The 27,911-nt window shown below is 64.3% G+C and overlaps 1 protein-coding gene and 1 long non-coding RNA gene across 4 annotated transcripts; one reads left to right on the plus strand and one right to left on the minus strand.

Annotated features, from left to right (window-relative positions):
* Positions 1-560: 560 nt before the first annotated feature.
* DENND3 (DENN domain containing 3) lies at positions 561-27,543 on the minus strand. Of its 3 annotated transcripts, none has more exons than XM_079796463.1 (23): positions 27,340-27,543; positions 21,818-22,094; positions 20,887-21,002; positions 20,229-20,371; positions 18,725-18,836; positions 17,535-17,654; positions 16,521-16,739; positions 15,650-15,756; positions 14,057-14,212; positions 13,472-13,568; positions 12,089-12,192; positions 11,250-11,449; positions 10,382-10,903; positions 7,256-7,515; positions 5,747-5,917; positions 4,941-5,070; positions 4,433-4,540; positions 3,756-3,895; positions 2,814-2,974; positions 2,116-2,249; positions 1,609-1,721; positions 1,390-1,524; positions 561-1,294 (listed from the first exon to the last, which is right to left on the minus strand). In XM_079796463.1, the coding sequence occupies exons 1-23, from the start codon at positions 27,439-27,441 to the stop codon at positions 1,094-1,096; spliced, it is 3,828 nt and encodes a 1,275-aa protein (XP_079652589.1). In that variant the 5' UTR covers positions 27,442-27,543; the 3' UTR covers positions 561-1,093. The 3 variants fall into 3 exon arrangements, with proteins under 3 accessions (XP_079652589.1, XP_079652590.1, XP_079652588.1); XM_079796464.1 differs by having other exon boundaries at positions 1,394-1,527; XM_079796462.1 differs by having other exon boundaries at positions 1,390-1,527.
* LOC307114197 lies at positions 14,756-15,639 on the plus strand. Its single transcript, XR_013814954.1, has 3 exons — positions 14,756-15,044; positions 15,145-15,168; positions 15,238-15,639. It is a non-coding gene; the product is annotated as an uncharacterized lncRNA (long non-coding RNA).
* Positions 27,544-27,911: the final 368 nt, after the last annotated feature.

Consider the following 27,911-nt stretch of genomic DNA (forward strand, 5'->3'; position numbering starts at 1 on the left):
CTGCGGCCCTGCCCCCCGCAGGGTCTCTGCCGCGGGTCCCGGAGGGGAAGGAGAGGACGGCAGAGCCGAGTGGACGGCAGAGCCGAGTGGACAGTTCACTACCTGGGAGGCGAGGCCTGGTGTTCAACAGTCTGCTCAGTTCTCAGACTTTCAAGGGAACGTGTCACGTGTTTATAAAAGCAGAATTACACACACACACACACACGCACACGCACACACACACACGCACACACACACGCACACACACACACACACACACACTCCGCTGCTGGCCGAACCGTCCTAGGTGCTGGGAACACGAGCCCCTGGTGAGCAGACTGGGGGAGCCTCCCAAGAGACCCCCAGATGCCGCCACCACTCCGGACCTTCCTAAAGGCCAGAGGCCCGGGCGGGCATCCATCCCGAGGCCGTGGCCTGGGGTCCGACACGCACCTCCCGACCTCTCAGGCGAGCGCGGGCTGCGGGGCCTCCGAGTCCCCAAACCCCACACCTCGGAGCCGGCGACCACACGACCCGTCCCTCCTGGGCTGCAGGGAATGAGACGGCAGCACCACGGGGATCGTGTGCAAAAGGCTTCTTCGCAAACACTGGGTTAGTGACAGTGGGACCACCTTCCGTTAGACGGCGCGGGCGGCGCGAGGGAGGGGCCTGTGCTCCGGTGGACGGGAGGCTGGGGGCTTCTTCGTTATAAAGGCTCCGCGTCCGTTAGGAAGAGCCCCGAGCTGGCCTTCGCTGCCCGCGTCCACAGCCTGTCCCGTCCCTCCCTGGCGGCCTCGCCGGCTCTAGGGCAGCGGGCCTGGAGGCAGGAGCCACGGCGCCCGGGGCTCGGGCGTGAAGGGGGCCAGCAGAGGCGTGCAGCCCGCTCGGCTGAGACCGGCTCCGGGCGGCGTGGGCTCCGGAACCTTCCAAGCCGCGCCCGGGACAGCAGGGCAGCGTCTGGGCAGAGGTTCTCGCCGGGTGGAGCCCGCTGCCCGCCCGGGAGCCGTGGTTTCATCAGGAGCACCGGGAGAGAAGGCCGTCCTCGGAGGGGCAGGCGCGCGGGCAAGCGGGCAGGAGGGCGGCGTTCCCAGGCAGCTCCGCCCCGCACGCACCCTCACTCCACGGTCCAGATGGCGATCTTGCCCTCCTCCGGGCCGGACCCGCTCAGCACGTATCTGTCCTCGGCCGAGCACAGCGTCCTCACGGCGTCCGCGTGCGCCACCAGCTCCTTCTCCACCGTCCTCCTCTCGGCGTCGATCACGTAGATCTTCCCCCGGAACTTGCCCTGAGACAGCCCCGTGCCGCCCACCCACACCTGCCGGACACGGGCGTCAGCACCGGGCAGGAGGGCCCCCGCGGGCGGGTGCAGGGCTGGCCCACGCCCACGCCCACGCCCCGGCGGCCCCTCACCTGCCTCTTCACCCGGATCATGCAGGTGACCTGGGCACAGTCGGGCAGGTGCACCCTCCCGGGCGGCCGGGCCAGGTCCTTCAGGCCCCAGACGTACAGGTCGTCATACCCCGCGCACGCGGCCCACAGCTGCTCCTGCTGAGGCAGAAAGGGCCATGCGGGTGCTGGCGGGTGCTGGCGGGTGCTGGCGCCGGGCGGGGCCCCAGGGCGGGTGGGTACCTCGGGGAGCAGCTGGAAGGCCACGAAGGTGGTGCTGGGCTCCTGGAAGGTCTCGTCGATCCTCAGCTCCTGGCGGACACTGCTGTTCACCGCCACGATGCTGCCCCAGGTGCCTGCGGGAGGGGCGCGTGAGGATGCAGAGCACGCGGGGCCTCCCACCCAACAGCGGAGGGGCTGCGGGCTTCCGAGCTTCTCAGGAATGCAGAACACGCCGCAGGCACAGCGCAAAGCTGGGGTCCCGCCCCCACAGAGGCTGGCTCAGCCCGCAGCCCTCCGCCTGCTCTGCTGGGGTGCAGGGGCACGGCACCCCCGGCTGCTCACAGCGACTCCTGGGAGCGCGCGGCTGTGCCCACGCCACCGGCGGGCAGAGGGGAGAGGCTGTGGAGCTGCCCGCCCAGGGGAGGCAGGGAGAAGGGGCCAGGAAGACTGGGCTTGGACGTGACCGCTGGACGGCGGGAAGCGAGCGGGCCTTCGGCGCGGGTGCTCTGGTGACGGCGGGGGACTCACAGCACCAGAGGCAGCCGGCGTGCAGCTGGATGGACGAAAGGCCGCTGCTGGGCAGCTGGAGCCTGCGGGTCACCTGCAGCGTGCTCACGTCCCACGCCAGGACCGCCCCGTCCACGCTGCACGAATACACCTGGCTGGAGGCACAAACGCGTCTCGTTTTGCCTCTGAAACACACGCTGTGCATTTTAATCCAGAAACGGCAACGCTGCCACGAAAGCTCGCCACCCGCCACCCGCCACCCGCCACCCGCCACCCGGGTAGAATGACAGGCACACACTGGCGCGGTGAGGACAGGCCTTGGCTACGACGTAGCCGACCAGCAGGACGAGGGGGTGTGAGCTGAGCCGCAGCAGGACCACAGGCACCGCGTGGCCCCGAGGCAGGCTGGAGAGCCACGCGCCCCCGGCTCCACCTGAACGGGGCCTCACTGGGGACGGGGAGCCGCGCTGACACTGAGTCAGGGAGCCGGGGGGAGGTGGCCGGGGGGAGGTGGCCGGAGGGAGGTGGCCGGGGGGAGGTGGCGGAGAAGCCTGGGGCCGCTCCCACAGGAGACGGCTGCTCTGCCCCAGAACCAGCAGCAAACAGAACGCCACCGGCGTCTCCTTCCAGACCCGGTCACTGGCCAGGCCTGGCCCTGCGGTGGCTGCTCACACGGTGTCCACAGGGGGCAGGGGGCAGCGCCTCCGGGGAGCCAGTACCTGGGCGCGTCGGGCCCGTCCTGCACCACGAAGCCGGTGACGCTGGCGCGGTGCTCGGTGAGCTGCTTGTTGCAGGACATGCTGTGCACGCTGATGATGTAGATGACGGAGTCCTCCGAGCCCACCCACACCTGGCCCTGCGCCACCATCGCCATGCAGTTCTGCGGGAGGAGGGCGGCCGCGTGAACCGTCCCGGAGCCCGCGAGGACTGAGCCGGCGCTCCTGGGGAGCTCCGACCCAGCGACACGGCGTACTTCATGTGAACTGCTGACTCGTCACCGCGAGCCCACGGCCAACGTCACGGGAGGCGCGTCTGAGCGCGGCCGACCTCACACACCACCTGGGCCAGGCAGGGCACGCCTGCTCGCGCTTCGGGACACCAGCCAGCACGCCGCTGCTCACTGGGGGCCGGCTCACAGCAGAGCCACCCAGGAAAGGCACAGAAACGGGCCCGGCCGGCGAGGCTCGGGGGTGAGCGTGGACCCAGGAACCAGGAGGTCACGGTCAGGGCACATGCCCGGGTTGTGGGCTCCATCCAGTGCGGGGCGCGCAGGAGGCAGCTAATCCATGATTCTCTCTCATCATTGATGTTTCTCTCTCTCCCTCCCTCCCTCCCTCTCTGAAGTCAATAAACACATTTTAAAAAGACAGCCCCGCGTGCCGCATTAGGTGAGCAGAGGACTCCGGCGGAGCCCAGGTGCTGAGGGCCAGGTTAGGTTCGGGGCGAGGGCGCTCAGCCACCACCTGCTCGTTTAAAAAGAACATTTCAGAAAAGCTGGGACCAGCTTACGTTTGACTTAAAAACTGGAAGCAGAAGCGAGAGCCCCGATTCCAGAGCGGAGGGCGCTGCGGGCCCCGTCCGCGGCCTGACTGTCCCCTTCCCTCCGTCGCCGCGTGACCTGGCAGCTTCCCGAGGCGCCCGCCCTCCCGCGAGGGACGCACCAGCGCGGAGGAGCCCACGCGGACGCAGTGCTGGTGGAGGCTCCAGGACGACGCGTCGAACACCACCACTCTGCCCGCCTGCAGGGCGCACCACAGCTTGGGGCGCGCGTCCCCCGCCCTCTCCGCCGGGTCCAGGTGCCCTGAAGCGAAAAGCAACCGGGAGGGGGTCACGGAAAACCCTTCGCTGCGGCAGGCGGGGCCGCGCCACGGCCCAGACTCCTGCGAGGCGCCAGGTGAGCGCCACGGGGACCCCCGTCCCCCTCGGAGCCGCCGGGGGCTCTGCCCGGCGGGGCCTGGAGGGTCGCTGAGTCTCGGACCGTGGGCTTGGGGCTGAGGGGACGGAGCAGCAGGGCTGTGGGCACCAGGGGCGGCGGGAGAGGGGAGACGGCCAGCAGCCGGCCGGTGCCGCCCAGGGGGACTCCTCACTTTGTAACCATGACAACAGGACCAGGTTCACTGGGAGAGGCCCCGTGCACCTGCCCTGCCCCCCCCCTCGGGCTCCTCGGGCTCCTCAGCTCCGGCCTCCACGTGGTGGCGGCCACAGAGGGTCACAGAGCAGCTGCCGGGGTTTTCCCCGCGAAGAGCAGGACCCCCAGTCCCCCCCCCGCACGGCCACCTGCTGACCCTGGACGTGAGCCTGAGCCTGCCGACGCTGCCCCGGCACAGCGAGGCGGTACCTGGCGTGTACAGCAGCACGTCCACGGCTTGCGGGAAGGTCTCCCCGGCCGAAGGGTTGATCTTGTGCTTCAGCGTCTCCGCCGTCGTCTTAGGAACGGCCACGGGCACTGAAACACACGGGCACGGTGAAAGCAGACACGGATCACGGCCACGGCCACGGCCCCCATGCCACGTGCTCCCGGGATTCGTCAGGAGAGGGGAGGGTCAGAACAGTGACAGCGACATAATTCAAAGGCGGAGCCCGGCTGCGTGGCTCAGGGGCTGAGCCTCAACCTGGGAACCAGGAGGTCAGAGTTCGATTCCCGGTCAGGGCACAGGCCGGGTCGTGGGCTCGGTCCCCAGTGCGGGGCGTGCAGGAGGCAGCCGATCCGTGATTCTCTCATATCACGGATGTTTCTCTCTCTCCCTCTCCCGTCCGCTCTGACATCAATAAAATGAACAAAGGCATCAGAGCCTGGGCTGGGACTCCAGCGTCAGCCGCCCCCAGACGGAGCCCCAGGCCCTTACTTTCGCTCCTCATCTTGTCGAAGTAGGACAGCTTGGAGGCCGCGTAGATGGCCCCGGGCGTCTGCAGCGCGCCCACCACGGCGTCCATCAGCAGGGCGTGCGTCAGCGCCTGCTGCACGAACTGCGGGTCCTGCGGGGACACGGCGCTGAGGCCTCTCGCGCCCGGGGGAGCGGGCATCTGGGCTGCCCTCGCGGCTCCGTCCCTCCCAGGTAAGCCCGGAGGGGAGCCTCCGTCTGCGGCCACACGATCGCCACCCCCTTCGCTCCCCGAACGAGACGCTCACTCCGCACCGTGGCCGGAGCCCCTCCCGTGACGGGGACACCCCTCCCCAACGACGGCCCCCACCCCACCACAGTTCCAACCGAGGCCTGCACCGCGCTGGGAGCCGCCGCCTGGGGGATGGGCGGGCGCTCCCCGTGGGAGCCCTGCTCAGGCTGCGGGCCGTTTTGTGAGGTTTCCTGTCTCTGCCCCGGTGACCACACGCTCCCCCACGTCCTCCATCCCGGCACGGTGCCTGCTCTCCGGGATGTGACGTAACAGAGCCACCACCGCGGCCGAAGTAAATGCAGGGGCAGAGCCCCGGCGCACGGGCTGACACGGGGAGGAACGGGGCGCCCGGCACCCACCGGCCCTGCCAGGCCAGCCCCATCCTCCTCCCGGAGCCACCGGACGGCGACGGGGGACAGGGAGTGGCCGCCCACAGGCCCCTGACAGACCGCAGCCTCTTCGCCGCCTCCTGGCCAGGCCTCACCCCGACCCAGCGTCTTCCCAGGGACACGCGACCCGCCCCGGCCGCGTGCCTGACCTTGTGGTCGTCTGCCAGCGCCTTCCCCGCCCACATCTCCTTCACCATCAGGTGCCACAGGTCGCACTCCGCCTTCAGGTTCGCCTCGAAGACGTCCTTCTTGGCCACCGACTTGATCTTCAGCGTCGGGATGCGGAGCAGCAGGAAGGCCACGGTGGTGCTCCTGACCTCCTGCGGGGGGCGGCGGTGAGTGCGGCCCTGCGGCCGGGGCGGGGTGAGGGGGCGGGGTGAGGGGTCGGCAATGAGGGGTGGCGGCACCTAGAGACCACGCAGTGCCCGGCCTGGGGGGGGGGGGGTGTGCTCGGCTGGTTGGGCATCACCTCCTGCCCAGAAGGTCAGAGGTCGATTCCCTCTCGGGCACATACCTAGCTCAGGGGCTTGATCCCCAGTGGGCGTGCGTGCAGGAGGCAGCCAATCTGTGTGTCTCTCTCACACTGATGTTTCTCTCTCTCCCTTCCTCTCCCTAAAAAAATCAATTTAAAAAAACATGTCCTCGAGTGAGGATTTAAAAAAAAGGCAAAACACAAAACTTAAAAACCATGCTGTCCCCCGGCCAACGTGGCTCAGTGGTTGAGCGTCGACCTATGAACCAGGAGGTCACGGTTCGAATCCCGGTCAGGGCACATGCCTGGGTTGTGGGCTCGATCCCCAGCCCAGTAGGGGGTGTGCAGGAGGCAGCCGATCCACAGTTCTCTCTCATCATGGATGTTTCTCTCCCTCTCCTTCTCCCTCCCTCTCTGAAATAAATAAAAATACTTTTTAAAAAATAGTAATAAAAATAAGACCATGCTGTCCCCGTCCACACTCGCTGAGGGACCTGCCAGGGCCCTGACTCACAGCAGCGTGGGGGGTGGGGGGGCACACCCAGAGAGCACAGAGCCTGGGGGCTTGGCCCAGAGCTGGGCTGACGGGGGCTGTGGGAGGGGGGTCCCCGCAGGACAGAGAAGGCCCTGAAATGACCCTGGTCCCCGGAGGGAGGAGGGAGGAGGGAGGAGGAAGAGGGAGGAGGGAGGAGGGAGGAGGAGAGAGGAGGGAGGAGGGAGGAGGGAGGAGGGAGGAGGGAGGAGGGAGAGGGAGGAGGGAGGAGGAGGAGGGAGGAGGGAGGAGGAGGAGGAGGAGGGAGGAGGGAGGAGGGAGGAGGAGGAGGAGGAGGGAGGAGGAGGAGGGAGGAGGGAGGAGGGAGGAGGAGGAGGGAGGAGGGAGGAGGGAGGAGGGAGGAGGAGGAGGGAGGAGGGAGGAGGGGGAGGGAGGGTCTCAGACAGGGAGAAACCCAGCCGGTGGCTGTCCCGGGCTCAGTGTCCTCCTGGGGGTGCCGGCAGCTCCGTCGGCCTCGTGCCCAGCATCTAAATTAAAGGGGTTCCTCTCGCCCCGACTCTCGGGGGGAGGCGGGCACAGCCGTGGGGAGACGAAGGGAAAGCACGAGGGGCCGCGGTCCAGCCGCCGCCAGAGCAGTGAGCGTGTCTCCGAACGCGGGCACGTGGGGAAGGGACAGGTACCGCGGCCGCCCACCTCGATGTTGCGGAAGGTGGAGATCTCCACGTAGCCGGGCCGGCCCTCCGTCAGCAGGAACAGCCGCTTCTGGGTCATGGCGATCTTGCCCACGCCGCGGCTCGTCTTCACGGAGCCGGACAGCTTGTACACGCACTCGTTCTTGTCCAGGTGCTCCGCCACGGCCGCCGGCAGGCTGACCTCCTGCGCCTGGGCCTCCGTCTCCTTCCAGCAGGCGTAGAACTCTCTGAACGTCTCGGGGTCGATCAGCTTCTGCTGCCCTGAGTGGGACGAAGGAGAGAGAGGAGTCTGAGCCCCCTACAGGCCGGGGCACCCCCGCTTGTGCACTCCCTGAGGCAGCGGCGCATTACCCGACCAGGGCAGCAGGTGGCGCCAGGACTCGCCACCTGGAGGGGAAACACCTGGGAGCGAGTCCCCGCTCCCTTCCCTGCAGCCCCAGGCGACCAGGGGTGGGGATCGCTGGGTGAGCGAGGCCAGGCAGTCACAGTGCCTGAGGACGTCGGGGGAACACGGGGACAAGAGCACTCCACGGCGGCAGAGATCCGTGAGAACCCTCACCGGTGGCAGCCGCCCCGGGGCCATGCGGGAGCGAGTCCTCGGGTGAAGCGAGCACTGAAGAGTCCAGACCCTTGATGACCCTCCCACGCCCCTGGATCAAGCCGTGCCTGAGCCAGGCATTTCAGCACTTCTGGGTTATGTGAGCAAATACATTACTTCGATTATCTGTAGCCAAGATGATCTTAATTGCTGCGGTAACCTTTACAAATGTCCAATGCAGCCCGGCCGGCGTGGCTCAGGGGTTGAGCATCGACCTATGAACCAGGAGGTCAGGGTTCGATTCCTGGTCAGGGCACAGGCCCGGGTTTCAGGCTCGATCCCCAGTGTGGGGCGTGCAGGAGGCAGCCTATGGATGATTCTCTCTCAGCATTGATGTTTCTATCTCCCTCTCCCTTCCTCTCTGAAACCAATATAAATATTTTTTTTAAAAAAGGAACATTAAGAACTAGCGTCCTGTGTGCAGGCCCAGCTTGGCGCCCGTTCGCAGTGTGGCTGCAGGCAGCTGTGCGAGGGGCCGCCCTGGGCCTGTAAGTGGAGGTGGCCTGCCCCTCCCCCGCACCCCGCCGAGGGAGTCCGGCCTTCCACCTCCCGCCGGGGCTCTGTTCTGCCTCCGCGCCGGGCCCACCCGTCTGTCCCCCGCCTGCCCCGTCGCACAGCAGCCGCGTTTGTCCGCGCAGGACGCAGCTCCTGAGGCCCTGCCCCGGCTCCCAGCGGCCCCACGCCCACAACGGCGTTTCTAAGATGCCAGTCGGGGCTCCACCCGCCGCTCCAACACTCAGGGCTCCTCGGCCACACCAGGCCCCACACTCCGCCCTCCACACCCCGTTCCGGCACCAGCCTGTTGTCAGGGCCCCTGCACGCGCCTGGCCCCGGGAGCTCCTGCCCGTCCTTCAGACCGGAGAGCATCCGCAGCCTCCCGGACCAGCAGTCTCCTGGCCCCGTGGGGCTAACGGCGCTCCCTGCACCCCCACTACACAGGCCCGTGGGACCCTCCCAACTGCTGCAGGAGGCACCACTACCAGGTTCGTTCACAGATGGGGAAACCGAGGCACGGGCGGGCAAGCCCTTCCTGGCAGTAAGGGTGCAGCGGGGCCTGGGGCCGGGCAGGCAGCCCGCTGCTCTGTGCTCCCGGGTCTGCCTTCCCGCTGGCGCCCTGTCCCAGCCTGGCGTGCGGCCACATCCCCGCTCGGGTTCCGTCACAGTGTCGGGGGACGGGTGCCCGGGGAATTTGATGTCACGGCCACAGCTGAGTTTGGCCCAACTCGGCGGCACAGCAGCTGTCTTCGGGGTGGCCATGTCCTGGGGCGGGGGTGGGGGGGCGGTGAGGAGTAAGAATTGCGGGGACTGTCAGAATTGGGACCTGGAAGTCAGCCCCAGGTGCAGGACCAGACTGTTTGGGAGACTCTCCACCAGGGGGCGCTCACCCGCACTCACGGGCCTGCAGAGCATGGCTGGGGCACATGCATTTTTTTAAAATATATTTTTATTCATTTCAGAGAGGAAGGGAGAGGGAGACAGAGAAAGAAACATCACCGACGAGAGAGAATCGTCGATCGGCTGCCTCCTGCACGCCCCCGACTGGTAAGTAAGCCCGCAACCCGGGCACGTGCCCTTGACCAGAATCGAACCGGGACCCTTCCGTCCGCAGGCCGACGCTCTGAGCCAAACCAGCCAGGGCGCATGAGTTTTTTAAATAAAATCTTGGATGTATTCTTACACACACCAGTTCATTCCAAGACGGCGATACTCAGGCCTGGCCGGTGTGGCTCAGTAGGCAGAGCATCGGCCTGCGGCCCAAAGGGTCCTGGATTTAATTCCGGTCAAGGCCACATACCTACCTTGGTTGCAGGCTCCTCCCCGGCCCGGGCCCTGCTTGGGGCGTGTGCAGGGGGCAACCAATCCATGTGTTTGTCTCACATCGATGTTCCTCTCCGCCTCTCCCTCTAACTCTCTCTAAAAACCACGGGAAAGACCTGGGTGAGGCCCAAACGCCCATCGGTGCCAGCTCACGGCTCCCGTGTCCCAGTCCAGCCACACACTGACTGACGTGAGAGGAGCCACAGCCACAGCGGGCTGTGTGGCTCAGTGGCTGGAGCACCCCCACCCCCTGCCCGCCCCGAGCGAGGGGTGCGCGATGCCCTGGCTGTGGGAACACACCCCACACTTTACGCCCCTATTTCAGGCCTTGCTACTGAACTGGCCGGGCACCTGCGTCCCACAGAGGGAGGGCAGGGCCTGTCCTGACGGGCGCCTGCCCATCGGCACAGCTCACTGTCCCCCACTGCCCTGCCCAGGGCAGCTCCTGGGGGTGTCCACCCGCCCCCAGAGCCCCGGTGACACCAGTCCCCACGGCGGTGCCCTTTCCTCGCGGCATCTCCAGAGCGCGGCCCGCGAGTGGCCAGGGAGCGCCGGGCCGGCTGCGCCTGGAGGAAGACGGTGCGTGTGTGTGCGGCGCGCCCCTCGCTGCGGAGGCACTGCCCCCTTCCTCCCCGCAGGCGCCCGGCAGGGGCACAGCCCTCCCCCCGCAGCCGCCGGTCTCCCCTCCCCGTCCCGGCAGGAGCCTCTCACCGACGGTCAGGGCCTCGAACAGGCGCCCGATGAGGCCGGCGTCCTTCACGATGCCCGACTCCTGCACCCGCTGCACGAAGTCGCCCAGCGGCAGGTGCCGGCTCGGCAGCTCGAAGTGCTTCACGCGGTCGTCGGCCTTGGGGGCCTCGCCCGGCTTGTCCAGGACCCGGCTGATGAGCATGCGCAGCTCGGGCGTGCGCTCGGCCTGGGCGCGCTCGGGGCCCGGCAGGGCCTGCACGGCGCTGCGCACCAGGTCGGCGGGGAAGACGCTGAGGTCGGTCTTGTAGAGGCTCTGGAAGTCCAGCAGGGCGTCCAGCCGCTGGCCCTGCGCCAGGCGCATCAGGCCCCGCAGGTACAGGTACCGCGCCAGCAGCGCCGAGTTGTCGGGGGCCACGCAGCTCATGGCCTTGGTCAGCAGGGACACGCAGTCCGCGTAGTAGGCCTGCACGCACTGGCGCACGCGGGGAAAGTGCACCTCGGGGATCTTGAACGTGTACGCGGGCTTGGGGCTCACGTCCGGAGCTGGAGCGAAGGGGAGGAGCAGGTGGTCAACAGGATCCGCAGACACGCCCCACCCCCCATGGGGCCCCCGAAACATCCACCTCCTGCGGCACAGAGCAAGACCCCGGGGCTGCCCGGCCGGGGGGCTCAGGGGTTGAGCGTCGGCCTAGGAACCAGGAGGTCAGGGCACAGGCCCGCGTGGCAGGCTCGATCCCCAGGGTGGGGTGTGCAAGAGGCAGCCGATCGATGATTCTCTCTCATCAAGGATGATTCTCTCTCTCCGTTTCTCCTTGAAATCCATTAAAAATGTAAAAACAAGAAAAGCATCATGAACACAGCCTGCAACACCAACACTGAGCAGCGTCACCTGGGCTGGGGCAGCTGCAGTCCTCGGCCTCCACCTTCCGCAGCGACGCGTTCCTGGGCGGCAGCTCGGGGCCCGCGATGTCCTGCAGGTTGGGCATGCTGACCACCATGCGCCGGCGGGCGGCGCGCCCGGGCGACGGTTTGTGAGGCGCCTTTTTCTCGACGGTCGGTCTCCTTGGGCCCAGGAGCATCCCGTTCATTCTGAAAGAAGCAATGTTTTACAGACACAAAGACGACTGCCCACGCCGGGTGGCTCAGTGGGTAGAGCGTCAGCCTGCGGACTGAAGGGTCCTGGGTTCGATTCCAGTCAAGGGCACATGTCCTGATTGCGGGCTCCTGGGCCTGGCCCGGAGCATGTGGGAGGCAACCCATCCATGTCTCTCACATCGGTGTTTCTGTCTGTCTCCCCGCTCCCTGCCACGCTCTCTAAAAATCAATGGGAGAATATCCGGGTGAGGATTAACAAAAAGCGACTGACGAGCGAGCCTAGGCTCCGCGGGTCCCCAGGGCGGTGGCCGGTGCCCTGTCCTCGCACTCGAGGGGGAGGCTGAGCGGGGCAGTGGAGGCGGGGAGAGGCCTCAGGAAAAGGTGGGGGGAGAGCCAGAAGGAAGATGGGAGCGAACGGCCCGCACACAGACCCAGAGGTGCAAACACGGGGGGGGGGGGTGCCGGTGTGGGGGTTCAGAGGGACCCCAAATAAATACTCCGAGAGGAGCCAGCCACGCAGCTCATCACGCAGTGCGGCACGTGGGCCCTGCGGCGGATCGACCGTTTATCTGGGCAACTACACGGCACCGCGCGAGGCCCGGGGCCCAGAGCCGCCCACACCCCGCAGCGCACCTGTCCTCCTCCGACTGCGTGCTGAGCTCCATCTGAGCAAAGGCGTCCATCCTCCGGCTGAGCCGGGCTTTAAGGAAGGAGTGAAACATGTAGGTGTCCAGGACCTGAGGGAGACCACGGGTGACCCGCCGCACGCCTGTCTCCTCCGTGCCGCCCGCCCCCGGCCAGCGGCCTCCGCACGGCAGAGGGCACAGGTTCCCAGTCTCTAACGCATCACAGCCGCTAGCACTCCCCCGCCTCACCGCGAGGGGGACATATGCGCCCCTTCGTGATTTAAAACCACCCGCAAGTGCAAAAGCCCCGGCCACGGCCCCCACCCACAGCAGCGAGGCCCAGTCCCCAAGGCCTGTCACCCATCCCGGGAGGGACTGAGGCTCCCCTGCACCCTCCGGCCTCAGGCAGCCGCCCTGCCTGCTCCCCCGCCCTCCCCTCCTCGTCAGCTCGGGACGCCTGCCCTGAGCTCCCTCGACCCAACGGTGAGCCTCCCGCAGCCACAGCCCAGCTGTTTCCACGGTGACCTGCTCTCCGCTGCCCCGGGCGTGGCAGGGGGTGGGGGGCATGCAGGAGGATTGGGGCTCAGAGAGGAGGGGGCTGGCAAACCCCATGTTCAGCAGGAGGATGAAGGGCGGGCGGGGCCATGGAGCCGCCCACAAGGAGGGGGACACACAGGGGCTCAGCCTCCCCTGAAAGTAAGACCTGCCTGGGGCTGAGCCGCCAGAGAAACCCCAAACTCCTTTGCCCAACAGACAAGAACGGAGGCAGCCAGACGCTCCTCAACAGGAGACAGAGGAAGGGCGGGGCCTGGCCCGGGGATTCTGCTGGGGAAGAGGGAGGACCCCTGGGCACAGGCGGTAACCTCACCCAGTGAACCCACGGTGACCTCGTGGCCCCGGGGAACCCGGGGCGGGGAGACTGTTTGGGATGATGGGGAGGTCTCCATCCAGACCGAGGGGGGGTCACCCAGGTGGGCACATTTGTCAAAAGTCTTCACACTCGGCCCGGCCGGCGTGGCTCTGTGGTTGAGTGTTAACCTATGAACCAGGAGGTCACAGTTCGATTCCCGGGCAGGGCACATGCCCGGGTTGTGGGCTCGATCCCCAGTGGGGGGCGTGCAGGAGGCAGCCGACCAGTGATTCTCTCTCATCATGGATGTTTCTCTCTCTCTCCCTCTCCCTTCCTCTCTGAAGTCAATAAAAAATATTGTAAAAAATAATTTTAAAACCCATCACACTCCACACTTAAAATGGGTGTGTTTTGTTCAGTCGCACTCCGAGGCTGGCGGCGAGCCGGCGGGAATAGCGTCGGGGATGACGCACTGGCGGGGCGTGAGCAGGTGCTGGGGACGCGGAGGGCTGCCCGCGGGAGGCCCCGCCGGCCTCTCACCTGCCTGTAGAAGCGCTGGTCGCCGGGGGCGCGGGTTTTGAGGAACTCCTCGCTGTTGAACACTCGGTGCTCATAGTTCAGGTGGTTCTTCACCTCCCTGGCGCGACACGGGGACGCACGTCAGGAGAAGCGGGTCTTCAGAGGCCTCCTGGCGCCCGGGACGAGCGGTTCGGGGCAGAACCACTTCTAGCACAGCTTTCCCTCGACCAGGGTGGCCCAGGCCCCGCCCCTCCCAGAGAGGTCGATGCAAAACCAATCGTGCTTCACGCAAAAGCAGCTGAGTCCAGCCCGACCGGCTGGCTCAGGGGCTGAGCATCGACCTCTGAACCAGGAGATCAGGGTTCGATTCCCGGTCAGAGCACATGCCCAGGTTGCAGGCTCGGTCCCCAGTGTGGGGCGTGCAGGAGGCAGCGGCTGGATGATTCTCTCTCGTTCGTTATTGATGTTTCTCTCTCTCCCCCTCTCCCTTCCTCTCTGGAGTCGATATATTTTAAGAAGAAAAAAAATTAAAGTGTTAAAAAACAGAGTTCCGGGTGGTGAGCCCGTGGGCAGGCTCTGCTCTGAACCCCGGGGGAAGGGCGGTACCTGAAGATGCTGACGAGCAGCTGCAGGGCGAGCTGCTGGATCTGGCCGTTGAGCCTCTGCTGCCAGGCCCACCTGCGGGCTCGGCCCTCGTTCACGTCGGTGCTGGCGCCCAGGTGGGCGAGGTCCAGGTCGTAGTGCAGCTGGAGGCTCTGGACCCTGGAGGGCAGGGCCGTGTCACCTGTGCCCCACTGGGCGGGGGAAGGCTCCGGGAGGCCGGGGCTCAGGGCTCCCAATAACCGGGGCGGGGGGCACGCTACACATACACCCCCCATAAGTTAGTCCCCTCCCCCAGCCAGACACTCAGTGCAGAACTCAGGGCCTGACTGCCTGCACCACATGTTGATCCAGGAATCATTCCGTTCCCCGTGCTCTGCCCAGCGAGGCACATACTCCCACCGCAGGACAGCCAGGCCTCCAGCGCAGGGCCTGACCGCACGCCTGCCTGGTACGCTCAGACGCACCAAACCTCCCGTGTCACCCCCTGGCCCGGAGGGGACGGCCACGGACTCGGCCTGAGTCCCCAAGGACAGGTGGATGGATGGATGGACAGATGGATGGAGGGGTGATGGACAGATGGATGGAGGGGTGATTGACGGATGGAGGGATGGATGGATGGATGGATGGACAGGTAGATGGAGGGATGGAGGGATGGATGGACAGGTAGATGGAGGGATGGATGGACAAGTAGATGGAGGGATGGATGGATGGATGGATGGATGGACAGGTAGATGGAGGGATGGATGGATGGATGGATGGATGGATGGATGGATGGATGGATGGACAGGTGGATGGAGGGATGGATGGACAGGTGAATGGAGGGGTGGATGGACAGGTGGATGGAGGGGTGGATGGACAGGTGGATGGAAGGATGGATGGAAAGGTGGATGGAGGGATGGATGGACAGGTGAATGGAGGGGTGGATGGACAGGTGGATGGAGGGATGGATGGACGGATGGATGGACAGATGGATGGAGGGATGGATGGACAGGTGGATGGAGGGGTGGATGGAGGGATGGATGGATGGATGGATGGATGGATGGATGGATGGATGGACAGGTGGATGGAGGGAATGATGGATGGATGGACAGGTGGATAGAGGGGTGATGGGACAGGTGGATGGAGGGGTGATGGACAGGTGGATGGAGGGGTGATGGACAGGTGGATGGAGGGGTGATGGACAGGTGGATGGAGGGGTGATGGACAGAAGGAACTGCAAAGGTCACGGGCACAGGCTCCTGGGCAAGAAGAGGTACTATTCTGGGAGCCATGACCATCCCGATTCCTCAGGCCATAACTGATACGTGGGGTAGATCAGAATAAAGACAAATGAATTTATTTTTAAAAACTCACAAATAATTTCAAGCTATAAACACATGAACTATCTATAATAATAAAAGCACAATATGCAAATCGACCGAGTGGCCTAACAGCGGAACGACCGTCTGGACGCCCTTCCGGACGGAGCCGGGCTGCGAGGGCCTGCTCTTGCACGAATGTCATGCCTCGGGCCTCTAGTCTGTCAATAACCTAAGACTGAAAAGGAACTCAGAACGGGCCGGTGAGAGTGCTCGCACATGCAGCTCCCACGGTTACCTCTGAATGAAGGTCTGCGCCGCCAGCAGGGGGATGTCGGGGACCTCGCAGCCCGAGCAGGTGACGCTCCCGCTGTCGATGTTGATCAGAACCAAACCGTCGGCTTCCTGGGGAACAGGCGTCGAGGCCGAGGTGAGACTCTGCCTGTGGCTTTGGGGCACAGAATGCACGTGCACACACGGAGGTGGGTCCTCCTTAAACGACCCGGCTCAGCCCGCCGGCGGGGCTCAGTGGGTGAGCATCGACCTCTGAACCAGGAGGTCACGGTTTGATTCCCGGTCAGGGCACAGGCCCGGGTTGCGGGCTCCATCCTCAGTGTGGGGTGCGCAGGAGGCAGCCGATCCATGGTTCTCTCTCATCCCTGGTGTTTCTCTTTCTCCCTCTCCCTTCCTCTCTGACATCAATAAAAATACGCATTTTTAAAAATTACCCAGCCTCATGTGGGCACAGAGCCTTCTGTGACCTCGACCAAAAGTGGGTCAACACCATGAGTGATGTCGACAAGCCAAAGGCCGGTGTCTGATCGAGACCTCAGTGCACATCGAGGGCTTCCGCCTGCCCCGGTACAGACACTGCAGCGCTACTTCGAGGAGCCTGGAGAGAACATTCCAGAACGCCAGCGAAGCATCACCAACATTCCACGCCCGACGTGTCCCTCCGGCTGCCCCGCCAGCTCTGCGCCTCCAAGAACCCGGCCTGGGCAGGGCCGCGGCTCGGTGACCGCACACACTTGGGATTTTTAAAATACGCGCACGGCCTCCTTGTGAAGTCTTATCTGCGACAGAATACACACTGCCCCACCCGCGGCCTCGCCCGCCTGGCGCCACGGCGGCCGCCCTCCGGGGAATGCGGGGCGGACCGGCGGCCTGACCTTGCTGACTTCGTCCAGGTGGCGGAGGTGGCAGCCCATGAGGAAGGCGGTGGGCGCCATGAGGAAGTCCAGCATCTGCCCCGGCAGGATGGGCACCAGCGTGTGCTGCCAGCGCAGCGGGTGCAGGTAGGCCAGGAAGCACGCGGCCACCAGCGGCAGCAGCGCCCAGCTCGCCGAGAAGAGGACTAGCCGCTGCTCCGTCAGCAGGCACGTCAGGATCTGCGGGGACAGACGGACTGCAGGCATGCTCCCGCCCGCACGGCCACCAGGACGCCCTGAACCCCCAACACAGCCAGAGCCTGGGGTGCAGGTTCTGCCCGGGTTTCCCTGCTCCGTTTGCCAAAACAAAAGCCACCTGGACCCCCCCCCCCCACAAAAAAAGTTGCAATTTGTAAATAGTGTGCACAGGAGTGAACGCTAAGTTTTTTTTAAACAAAAAAATTAACATTTACCCGGCCGGGTGTGGCTCAGCGGTTGAGCATTGACCCAGGAACCAAGGGGTCACCAGTTGGATTCCCAATCAGGGCACAGGCCCGGGTTGCGGGCTCCATCCCCAAGAGAGGACATGCAGGAGGCAGCTCGTCAATGATTCTCTCTCATCACTGATGTTTCCATCTCTCTCTTCCTCTCCCTTCCTCTCTGAAATCAATAAAAATATATTTTTTTAAAATGTTAACATTCTGAGCCTTGGCCAGTGTGCTCAGCGGTTAGAGCGTCAGTCCGCGCACCAAAGGGTGGCGGGTTCAACTCCTGGTCAAGGGCACGTACCTGGGCTGCAGACCCCGGCCCCGGCCCCGGTCAGGGCCAGTGCGGGAGGTAACCAACCAATGTGTCTCTCTCGCATCGATGTTTCTCTCTCTCTCCTCCCCGCTCCCCTCTCCCTTCCACTCTCGCTAAAAAAGGGAATGAACACTCGGAGGACAGGGGCCTTGTGCTGTGGGAGACACTTGCGCTGGAGTCATCCCGGATGCCCATGAGGCCGGTGGCAGGCGCCCGGCGTGGGAGGGTGCGCACCTGCAGCACCTTCTCGGGCCGGAAGCACAGCAGCGGCAGGTGGAGGTCCAGGTCGATGACCGGGCTCTCGGGGTCCGCTCGCGAGGGGAACACAATCTGCAGCGGCTTCATGTTGAACATCTGCGGAGACGCGTTTCCGTGGTGAGCCAGGCCCCCGGCAGAGGCGCGAACGCACCTGCGCCCACGGCTTGGGCTCAGAGAGCGGCGGGATTCGATGGTCCCTGCGCGCTTCTAGCGCTTATTTAACGGACCTGGGGTTCGGGGTTTGGTTTTGTTTTTTAAAAAGGAAGCATCGCACAGCTCCATCGGCCTGAACACCGCTGAGTCACACAGGTTGCATCACAGGCAGTCTGAGCTGTTACTCAACAAAGGCAGAATGTGGCCTGCCCGTCCCGACCCCTCCCCCTGAACCCTGAAATCCCCGTCAGGAAACAGCCAAAAACAGCGGGGAGGGGGTGGCGGGGGGGGGGGGGGGGGGAGGGTTCCCACGGAACCCGGTTTGGGAAATGGTTGTTCATTAACTAAATAAGTATATACATATCATTAATCACACCAGACAGGAGAAAACATTAACTAGTTAAATATATTGCCTGATATTCTAGAGAAACAAGTGGGAAATTCGTAATTTAAGTAAATGCTACGTGTTTTCTGCAAAGGGAATAATGGCCTAGCGCAGTGGTCGGCAAACTGCGGCTCTCGAGCCACATGCGGCTCTTTGGCCCCTTGAGTTTTTAGCAAAGGCCAGCTTAGGAGTAACCCTAATTAAGTTAATAACAATGTACCTACCTATATAGTTTGAGTTTTAAAAATTTGGCTCTCCAAAGAAATTTCAATCGTCGTACTGTTGATGTTTGGCTCTGCTGACTGATGGGTTTGCCGACCACGGCACTAGAGGGTTAATGCCTCAAGGGGCCGGTTACCAGCTCCACAGCACTTACCGGGAGCCAATCAGCGGAACTTGAGGCCTACCTACTGGGTGCAAGAACAAAGCGTCATTGCTACACTTTTGGAAAATGAATTTCTAGTTTTGGTTCTTTTGACCTTTAGGGATAGCGTGTAAAAGGCTTGTCAGGAACTTGAGAACCGAAGCAGGAACCCAGCGAGCCCTGAAGACATTGTTCAGGAAACACTGAGGCATCTTCATCCTGTTACCGTTTCTATTGGCAAAGAGACACGCGGGCGACGATTACCAGATGCAGCGGTCCCGGCGGGGGGCTGGGGATCAGAGAGAGTTTTGCAGCAAAATCTTTGATGTGATTGTCAACTTCGAAATCTTTACAGAGCTTCAGATGCGTCAGCAAACTGAAATTGAAAAAGAATCAGTCAGCCCTGGCCAGTGTCGCTCAGTGGATAGAACGTCAGGCTGCGGATGGAAGGGTCCCAGGTTCGATTCCTGGCCAAGGGCACATGCCCGGGTTGCAGGCTCCATCCCCAGTAGGGGGCGTGCAGGAGGCAGCCAATCTATGATCCTCTCTCATCACTGATGTTTCTATCTCTCTCTACCTCTTCCTTCCTCTCTGAAATCAATAAAGAAATATATTTTTTTAAAAGAATCAGCCGAAACCGGTGTGGCTCAGTGGATAGAGCGTCGGCCTGCGGACTGAAGGGTCCCAGGTTCGATTCCGGTCACGGGCATGTGCCTTGGTTGTGGGCACATCCCCAGTAGGGGGTGTGCAGGAGGCAGCTGATTGATGTTTCTCTCTCATCGATGTTTCTAACTCTCTATCCCTCTCCCTTCCTCTCTGTAAAAAATCAATCAAATATATTTTAAAAAGAAAAGAAAGAATCAGTCAGCTCTCTGTTCTTCCACATGTGACGCCCGTGGCCATAAGTGCAGGCTGGACCCCAACTGTGTCGGGAGACGGGCCACAGCTGACAAACTGCAATGGGGGTGCTGGGCCTTGAAGTGCGGGCACGGCTCGTTGGCCGGAGAGGGTGCGGGCTCAGCCCCTGATCCGGGGAGTCCCAGTGGACGGTCCTCCAGCGGAACCAGCAGGACTCGGGACCTGCACACATGGCTCTCGGCGTCAGGACCCGAGGCAACCGCTGCCCACGCCTTTCACGCCGTCTGCGATCAGCACTCCAACCCAAGAGCAGAGCTCGGGCCACACCCCACGAGGGCGGTGGGTCCGGGCACTGCATGCCCTCCTGGCTCCCAGGCCTGCTCCGCTTCCCACTCAGCTTCCGCGTGGAGTCAGTTCTTCTCCCGCACAGGGAGACTGACAACGTGCCGCAGCCCGCCGGCGGCTCAGCGGGTGAGCGGCGACCTATGAACCAGGTCAGGGTTCGATTCCTGGTCCGGGCACAGGCCCGGGTTGCGGGGGCGAGCAGGAGGCAGCGATCCATGATTCTCCCTCATCATGGATGTCTCCCTCTCTCTCCCTCTCCCTTCCTCTCTGAAATCAATAAAAATATATTTTTTTAAAATAAATGAAAATAAAATGCAAACAAAAATCAGAACTGACAGCAGCCGCTGACTTTCTCAGCTGGCCAGGGAAAGCGTTTTTCCTGATTCATGTCCCTTTCTTAAACCCAGGGAAAACCCTCCGTATTAATTACTTCCGACCTCCCTCCCCTCCCTGTCCCTCGGTCCCTCCCTCCCTCCCTGTCCCTCGGTCCCCAGGTCAGCATGGCCCAAGGTCCGGGTCAGGGTTTTAGGAGGTGCCCGCGGCCGAGGGCGCGGTGGCGGCTCACCAGGACAGGCAGTCCCTGAGGGCGTTGTAGTAGGGGAACCGCGAGATCACGCACACGGCGAAGGGCACGAAGCAGCCGCCGGCGCCCACACTCAGCCGCGACGCCTCCCAGTGGGGCCTGCCGCCGTAGAAGCAGTGTTCGTCCTGGGAGAGGGCGAGCGGAGGGGCGTCACCTCCCGCCCGGCGTCCCCGTGTGCACTCTCCACAGCGCCCGCGTCTCCGGACAGAGACGGGCCTGCAGGGCCGGACCCAGTCCTCCCCTCGCACCCCGTTTCCCTGCCAGGTCCGGCGAGGACCGGCCTCTCGGTCACGGTGACGCCCCACCCCCCAGTCAAGTTCAGTTCCTGTCCGGGCACAGGCTCGGTCGCGGGCTCCACCCCCAGTGGTGTTTATGGTGCTTTCAAAGCATTTTCCGCCAAGTCCCATCATCCTCAGGGGCCCGGCAGAGGGAGGGCCCTGGAGCCCTCGGCCACGTCGCCTGCCTGCCCACCACCGTTCAGTGAGTGCACACTCTTGAGGGTCGTTCTGCTCAAGTTCAAATCCTGGCCGCTGTGTGACCTCAGGCAAGTCACTTGACCTCTCTGTGCCACCATCTTCTCATCTGTAAAATGGGACGGTCCCGAGAACCCAGTCAGAGGGAAGGCGCGGGCGTCACCTACGTGCAGCGGCCGGTAGTACTGGGCCACCGCGCCGTACGTCCTGTTCCCGCAGACGTCCGTCAGCACCAGGAAGTGGACAGAGTCCTCCTTCGGTTCCGAGGCCACACACAGGCCCCCTGCAGGCGGGAAGAAGAAAGAATGTGTGCGGCCAGAGTGGCCACGGCCGCCTGAGCACGGGGACCCCTGGTGTACGGTCCCCGGAACGAGGCAGCAGCAGCGGCTTCCCGCGGAAACAGCCGGACGGGCGCCGTGTCCAGTCCTCGGCCTCTGTGCCGTCTCCGGCGGCCAGCTGGAAAGCCAGGCCCGCACGCATCCTGCTGGCTGCGGACCCGGCCAGTGTCGGGGGAAAACAGTCTGTGCATCTGGCCCGAGACCCAGAAAACGGGTGGGAGGGGCCGGGCTGCTCCCCGGACATCACAGGCCCCTGAGGACGAAGATGCTTTAAAAGCATCATAAACACCACGCGACCCTGCCAGGACTCAACTCTCAAAGGTGCCAGGGCTGTGCTAAATGCCCGCTGCCTTTTAGGATTGAAACCCCAAGATCAAGACAGCTCAGTCCCACCCGGCCGGCGGGGCTCAGGGGTTGAGTGTCGACCTGTGAACCAGGAGGTCACAGTTCAATTCCTGGTTGGGGCACAGGCCCGGGTTGTGGGCTCCATCCCCAGTGCGGGACGTGGGACGTGCAGGAGGCAGCCGATCCATGGTTCTCTCTCCTCATTGATGTTTCTCTCTCTCTCCCACTCCCTTCCTCTCTGAAATCAATAAAAATATATTTAAAAAAGAGAAAAGAAGACAGCTCAGTCCTGGGACAGGACGCAGGGCCGAGGCGTGGCCAGCGCCCCTCCGGCTGCACTCTCCCAAGGCGGAGCCTTCCGGACGCGGCCCCGGTGCGGCCTCAGGCACCTCCATCCTGGGTGCGGGGCGGGTACCTGGGAAGCACAGCTGAGGCAGGGCCAGCAGGTCCACGCCGTCGGGGACACTGACGTCCTCGATGTCCGTCTCTCGGGGCCCCGAGGGGCCCTTGGCGGGGTCCGCTCTGGGCTTCTCTCTCTTCTTCCGGAAGGAGCGCCGCTTGGTTTTGCCGAGGGTCCCGCAGCTGGCGCCGGCTGTCTGTCCGTCCTCCTTGCTGACGAAGGGCGGCGCGAAGATGGACAGCACCTCGGGGTCGAGGGCAGGAAGATGTTGGACCCCCCTTTTCTGGGCAACCTGGAGGCAGAAGGAAGGGTTACTGCGATGGCGTCCGCCCTCGTCCCGGCCGCCCCTCCGGCCCACGAACGCACCGCGGGCAGCGGCACTGCCGTGGGGGCGGCGTCTCCCGCCAGCGGCTGTGACAGTGAGGACCTCGGAGGCCGCCCGATGTCCGGGCAAGGGGACGCCGCCGGGGCCTGGGCTGCAGCTCTGACCCGGACGCAGCAGCCAAACAAAGCCCAGTCCCGCGGTGGGCAGACCGGGGTCCGATGCCCTCCGTCTCCCCGGTTGGCCCGTTAGCGCCTCAGCCTTGGGCTTCCCTGCCCGGGGGGAGGGGGAGGCGGGAAGTAAAGGGGACGCCCCAGGCCACGGGCTCAGCCTCTGTGGGTCCCCTCACGGGCTGGGGGGAGGGCAGCGCCATGACGGCTCTGTGCACAGCCCTAGAAATGGCCCCAGGAGGACGTGGCCGTGGCCGGCAGGAAGCAAACAGCCGACATCACATCTCGGTAAGGAGCGGCGCCAGCCGGGGACGCCACACCTCGTGGGCTGGCACGGTGGCTGACAGCGTCTTCGGTCACTAAGTGCCTGCTAGCGTGCTGCCTGCCCAGGGAGGCAGTTGGTTAGAGCGTCGTCCCGACGACCGGGTTATGGGTTCGATCCCGGGTCAGGGCACGTGGCGATGGAAAAAACCAAGAATCAACCCCGTCCCTCCTCACTGCCCTCATCCACCCGCAGGGGGCAGCGCCCGGAGCCCACGCCCGCTCAGACCGCCTCCCACGCCCAGGCTGTCCTCAGGTGCCTCTGACCGGCCTGCACCTGCGCGGGTCCCTTACACCTACAGCTTCAAAAATTAAGCTCCGATCGCCCTCCCATCACCTCCCAGACACCCGCCCCCCCCCCCATCCTCCCTCCAGAGCGCAGCTGCCCCGGCCTGGGCACCGCACCACCTTGGCGCTGCGGGTGGGCGAGGCAGGGACCGCCCTGTTTCCTCTGGGTGTCCCACCCCCAGCACAGACGTGGCTCCCTCCGTCCACCCCCCTCGGCACGCGTCCGTCCCCACCCCCCTCGGCACGCGTCCACCCCCACCCCCCTTGGCACGCGTCCACCCCCCCCGGCACGCATCGTCCCCCCGGCACGAGTCCGTCCCCACCCCCCTCGGCACGCGTCCACCCCCCTCGGCACGCGTCCGTCCCCCTCGGCACGCGTCCGTCCCCCTCGGCACGCGTCCGTCCCCACCCCCCTCGGCACGCGTCCGTCCCCCTCGGCACGCGTCCGTCCCCACCCCCCTCGGCACGCATCCGCCCCCCTCGGCACGCGTCCGTCCCCCTCGGCACGCGTCCGTCCCCACCCCCCTCGGCACGCATCTGCCCCCCTCGGCACGCGTCCGTCCCCCTCGGCACGCGTCCGTCCCCCTCGGCACGCGTCCGTCCCCCTCGGCACGCGTCCGCCCCCCTCGGCATGCGTCCGTCCCCCTCGGCACGCGTCCGTCCCCACCCCCCTCGGCACGCGTCCACCCCCCTCAGCACGCATCTGTCTCCCTCGGCACGCGTCCACCCCCCTCGGCACGCGTCCACCCCCCTCGGCACGCGTCCGCCCCCCTCGGCACGCGTCCGCCCCCCTCGGCACGCGTCCACCCCCATCGGCACGCGTCCACCCCCCTCTGCACGCGGCGACCCGAGGCCCGCTGATCTGGGTTGAATGCAGTCGTCACACTGAGGCCCATGAGCTCCTGGCTTTCCCTCTTTCCGCTTCGGTCACTGAAGAGTGACGTGGCCAACCCCGCCAGCTGGCGGTCAGCGCGCTGCTTCCCAAGTGGGAGCCGGCCTCCTGGTCTGGCTCCGTGGCTAGAGCGCCGGCCTGTGGACCACGGGGTCAGGAGCTCCGTCCCGGTCAAGGACATGGGCCTCGGCTGCAGGAGGCGACCATCGCTGTGCTTCTCTCTCAGCTTCTCTCTGTCTCTCCCTCTCTCTTCCCCTCTCTCCGAAAATCAATGGGAAAGTATCCCTGGGTGAGAATTAAAAAAAAAAGTGGGAACCATTTCCGCCGTTGCCTCTTCTGACCCGACGAGCAATACAGACGCATCTAAAAACAGCTTCCCCGGTGCCCTGACTCACAGGGCGCACGCAGCACAGCGGGCGACCTCCTCGCTTCGTATGGATCTTAAATAGCGTTTCCTCATAAACAGACCATCCCAGTCACAGGGTCCCCGCAGCCGTGGGCTTGTTCCCCCGTAACCTCACACTGCGCTGGCGCCCCCGTTCACACTGCGCAGTGTCACATCCTGCGATGAGGCTGTGATGTGTGCCCCCGTGTCTTCCTGCGGACACCCTGACCGGGACGGCCCGGAAGAGCGTCACTGACACATCAGTGCACGTGCGAGGACGCCTCCATCAGTCAGTCCCGGAAGAACAGCCCTGAACCCTGCGTTACACGTCCCGCTGCCCGCACCCAGGGCGGCCAGTTCCATCTCCACAGACGCTGCCCGAGGGGTCTCCAGCTCCTGTCCCGCAGGCCGGGACTTAATAAGCCCCTTCTCCCCCAAGAAAAACATCATTTGCATTTAAAAAAAATCTAATTCACAGGTAAGACCACAAGCATTCATTCACTTGAGTCACAGATTTTTTGTGAGTCACAGTGGCCCTGACCTTGGGGGGAGGCAGGGGGGGTCCGCCTCATCTGAGAAATAGAACAGGAATTAATCACTGTTTAACGGTCCGGAGCCGCTCTCCAGTGGCCTCCGTGGCCAGTGGCCGGCGTGCTGGGCAGCGCAGATGAAGAACAGCAGCTGTCACGGTCCAGACAGTCCTGCTGGGCGGTGCTGCTCTCGAAACCGAAACCAGGATGCTCTCCACCAAACTGCCAGCGCGACCCGAACTGCAGAGGCTCTGAGCACTTCCTTCCTTCCTCTCTGAGGGATTTGTGCCCCCTGCCTCACGCCCTGTGCGGGTCTCCATAGCAACCACGGAGTGGCGGGAAATGTCACCAACAGGTAACTCACCTGGGGATTGAACTGTACCCTCCAATTCCCTGTCACTGTCATCAGCACAACACACACCACCTCGTCTGAGAAACACATACACCCCGAAGCTAGGACACGACACCGTCCGACGCTTAAGCTGATGGCTGTCACCCCGCGAGGCTCACCAGAATGTCTGCGTCACAGAGAGATGGTGGAGTTTAAAAAAGCAAAATTAAACGTTATTAAACAGCCTTGGGCATTCACAATAGAACAGCTCTAAAAAAATCAAACTAAGTAAGCCTGACTGGCGTGGCTCAGTGGTCGAGCGTTGCCCTATGAACCAGGAGGTCACAGTTCGATTCCCGGTCAGGGCACATGCCCGGGTTGCGGGCTGGATCCCCAGTAGGGGATGTGCAGGAGGCAGCTGATCCATGATTCTCTTTCATCATTGATGTTTTTCTCTCTCCTTCTCCCTTCCTCCCTGAGATCAATAAAAATATATTTTTTTTAAAAAAATCAAACTAAGTAAATAAAATGTTTGGTTCAGCCCTGGCTGGTTTGGCTCAGTGGATAGAGCATCGGCCTGTGGACTGAAGAGTCCTGGGTTTGATTCCAGTCACGGGCACATGTCCAGGTTGCGGGCTCGATCCCCAGTGTGGGATCAGGCCTAAACCGGCAGTCGGACATCCCCTGAGGGGTCCTGGATTGGAGAGGCTGCAGGCTGGGCTGAGGGGACCCCCCCCCCTGCCCGTGCACAAATTTTGTGCACCAGGCCTCTAGTAAATAAATAAAACATTTGGTTCATTTTAACATTCATGTGAGTCATACAAGCAGGGCCACTCCAGGAAGTGTAACACGTGTCTTCACGCTCACTCCTTTTTCCTGCTCCTTCTAGTCTTCTCCCCGCCCTCCTCCAACCCTAACGGAATCCAGCCTAGAACAGAGGCAAAAGGTAGAAGGCAGAGCAGCAGGGCCCCGACCTGGGAGGATGCCGCAGCCTGTCTGGTTCAGGAAGTGGCGCTGTAATAGTTCAGTTCGCTCATCCTGCTCGCAAACACATCTCCCATTGAGGCAACTGACTGGTGTGTGGTAACCGCCCCGAAGCACGGGCGCCTGGCTGCCGGCCGACCCGGCTGAACCCGGCCATTTCCTATCCGGAGAAAAAGGAGGAACAGCCACTTGCCAACGGAGAGGCAGGGAGACAACCCAACCAACCCACAGAGGGTCAGAGGAGCCCGGTCAAAAGGGGGACACAGCCCTGGCTGGTGTGGCTCAGGGGACAGAACGTCGGCCTGCAGACTGAAGGGTCCCAGGTTCGATTCCCGGTCAGGGCACATGCCCGGTTGGATCCCCAGTGTGGGGGCGTGCAGGAGGCCGCCAACCAATGATTCTCTCTCATCACTGATGTTTCTGTCTCTCTCCTTCTCCCTTCCTCTCTGAAATCAATTCTTAAAAATACTTTTTTAAAAAGGGGACACAGACATTTGGGGGTTCAAGGAGAAAAGGGGGGGGGCAATGGCCAAGGAGCAGAGACCAGGAAAGCACGGGCAGGTGTAAATCGGTAAATTTCAGTAACATTGAGCTTCTCCCGGCCACGTCCATCAATCCTGCGGTCCCAACGCGCAAACGCCTCGCTCTGCTCTCATGGCCTCTCTGATGCGCTTGCCGGGGAGACTGGGGTAAAGGCGGGGCCTCTGAGCACACGGGGCATCGCTCTAACCCCGAAAAATGGCAGTGACGGCCACCCTCGGCCAAGAGAAGAAGAAGAGAGCGGGTCAGGACTGAGAAAAGGGAGAGCACACGGAAAAGCACGGAGGAGAAAGTCCGGAGCTGCCGCTCTCCGGGCAGCCGGTGGGGAGAGGGAACAGGGCGGTGGGGGCCGCCGCTGGGGTGACAAAAACAGCTGGTTTCACCGGAGGCGAAGCACCGAGAGCGCGGGCCGGGCCCAGGCTCTCCTCCCAGGAATCTCTGGAAGGACTCCAGCGGGTCCCCACCCCGGGGGTGCTGCGGGGGCGGGGGAGCCCCCAGGGGCAGCCAATCACACTCCGCCTCTGGGAAGAACAGCTGCGGTTCTCGGGCCCCGGCAGACGGGAGGCAGCCCGGCCCGGCAGGACCTCGGGCGCCGCGCCTCGTCCTGCGCGCACCCCGCAGACGTGCAGGGTCCCCGCCCGGGGGTGGGGGAGGCGCGGCGCGGACGAGGAGGTGGTGCGGGAGTCCTCAGGGACACTGACTCGGGGGGCGCCGGGTCCTGAACCCGCTCAGAACCGCCGCGCCGCCTGAGTTTCCCGCGGGGTGCTCGCTTACCAGCTCGGGGCCGCGGAGGCTGTCCCGGGGGGCCCCCAGCAGCACGCACAGCTCCAACAGCCCCGAGGGCAGCGCCAGGTGCTGCGGCGCCGCCTCCGCCATGGCTGCTATGCCGCCGCCGCCTGCGGGGCGCACCCGGGGGGCCCGATGCCGACCTCGCGCCCAGCAGCGCCCCGGAGCGCACTACCCGCCGCGGCCGGATCCCCGAAGAGCGCCGCCCGCGGGGCGGGGCCTGGACAGAGGCGGGGCCTGTGGGGGCGGGGCCTGTGGGCGGGGCCTGGAGGGGCGGGGCGGAGTCTGAGGGCTGGAGCGCGGCCTGGCGGGGCCTGTGGTGGGCGGGGCCTGGAGGGGGCGGGGCGGAGTCTGAGGGCTGGAGAGAGGCCTGGCGTGGGCGGGGCCTTGTGGGGCGGGGCGGGGCCTGGCGGGGCAGGGGCGGGGCCTGGCGGGGGCGGGGGCGGGGGCGGGGGCGGGGGCGGAGGGCTGGAGCGGAGCCGGCAGGAGAGGGGCGGGCGCAGGGCCCGGCTGGAGCAAGTCATTTCCGAACCGGACTGGCGGGTCCTGGCGCGCGGCCC

This window comes from Cnephaeus nilssonii, assembly GCF_951640355.1.
Source record: "Cnephaeus nilssonii genome assembly, chromosome: 18".
NCBI lineage: Eukaryota > Metazoa > Chordata > Mammalia > Chiroptera > Vespertilionidae > Cnephaeus > Cnephaeus nilssonii.

Coding starts and splice junctions, on each gene's coding strand:
- DENND3 (XM_079796462.1), bottom strand. CDS start 27,441: ATGGCGGAGGCGGCGCCGCAGCACCTGGCGCTGCCCTCGGGGCTGTTG. Junction 14,213..15,649: donor GCGCAGACCTTCATTCAGAG/GTAACCGTGGGA, acceptor CCTGCCCTCCAG/GGTCCAGAGCCTCCAGCTGC. Junction 11,450..12,088: donor ACGCAGTCGGAGGAGGACAG/GTGCGCTGCGGG, acceptor TGCTTCTTTCAG/AATGAACGGGATGCTCCTGG.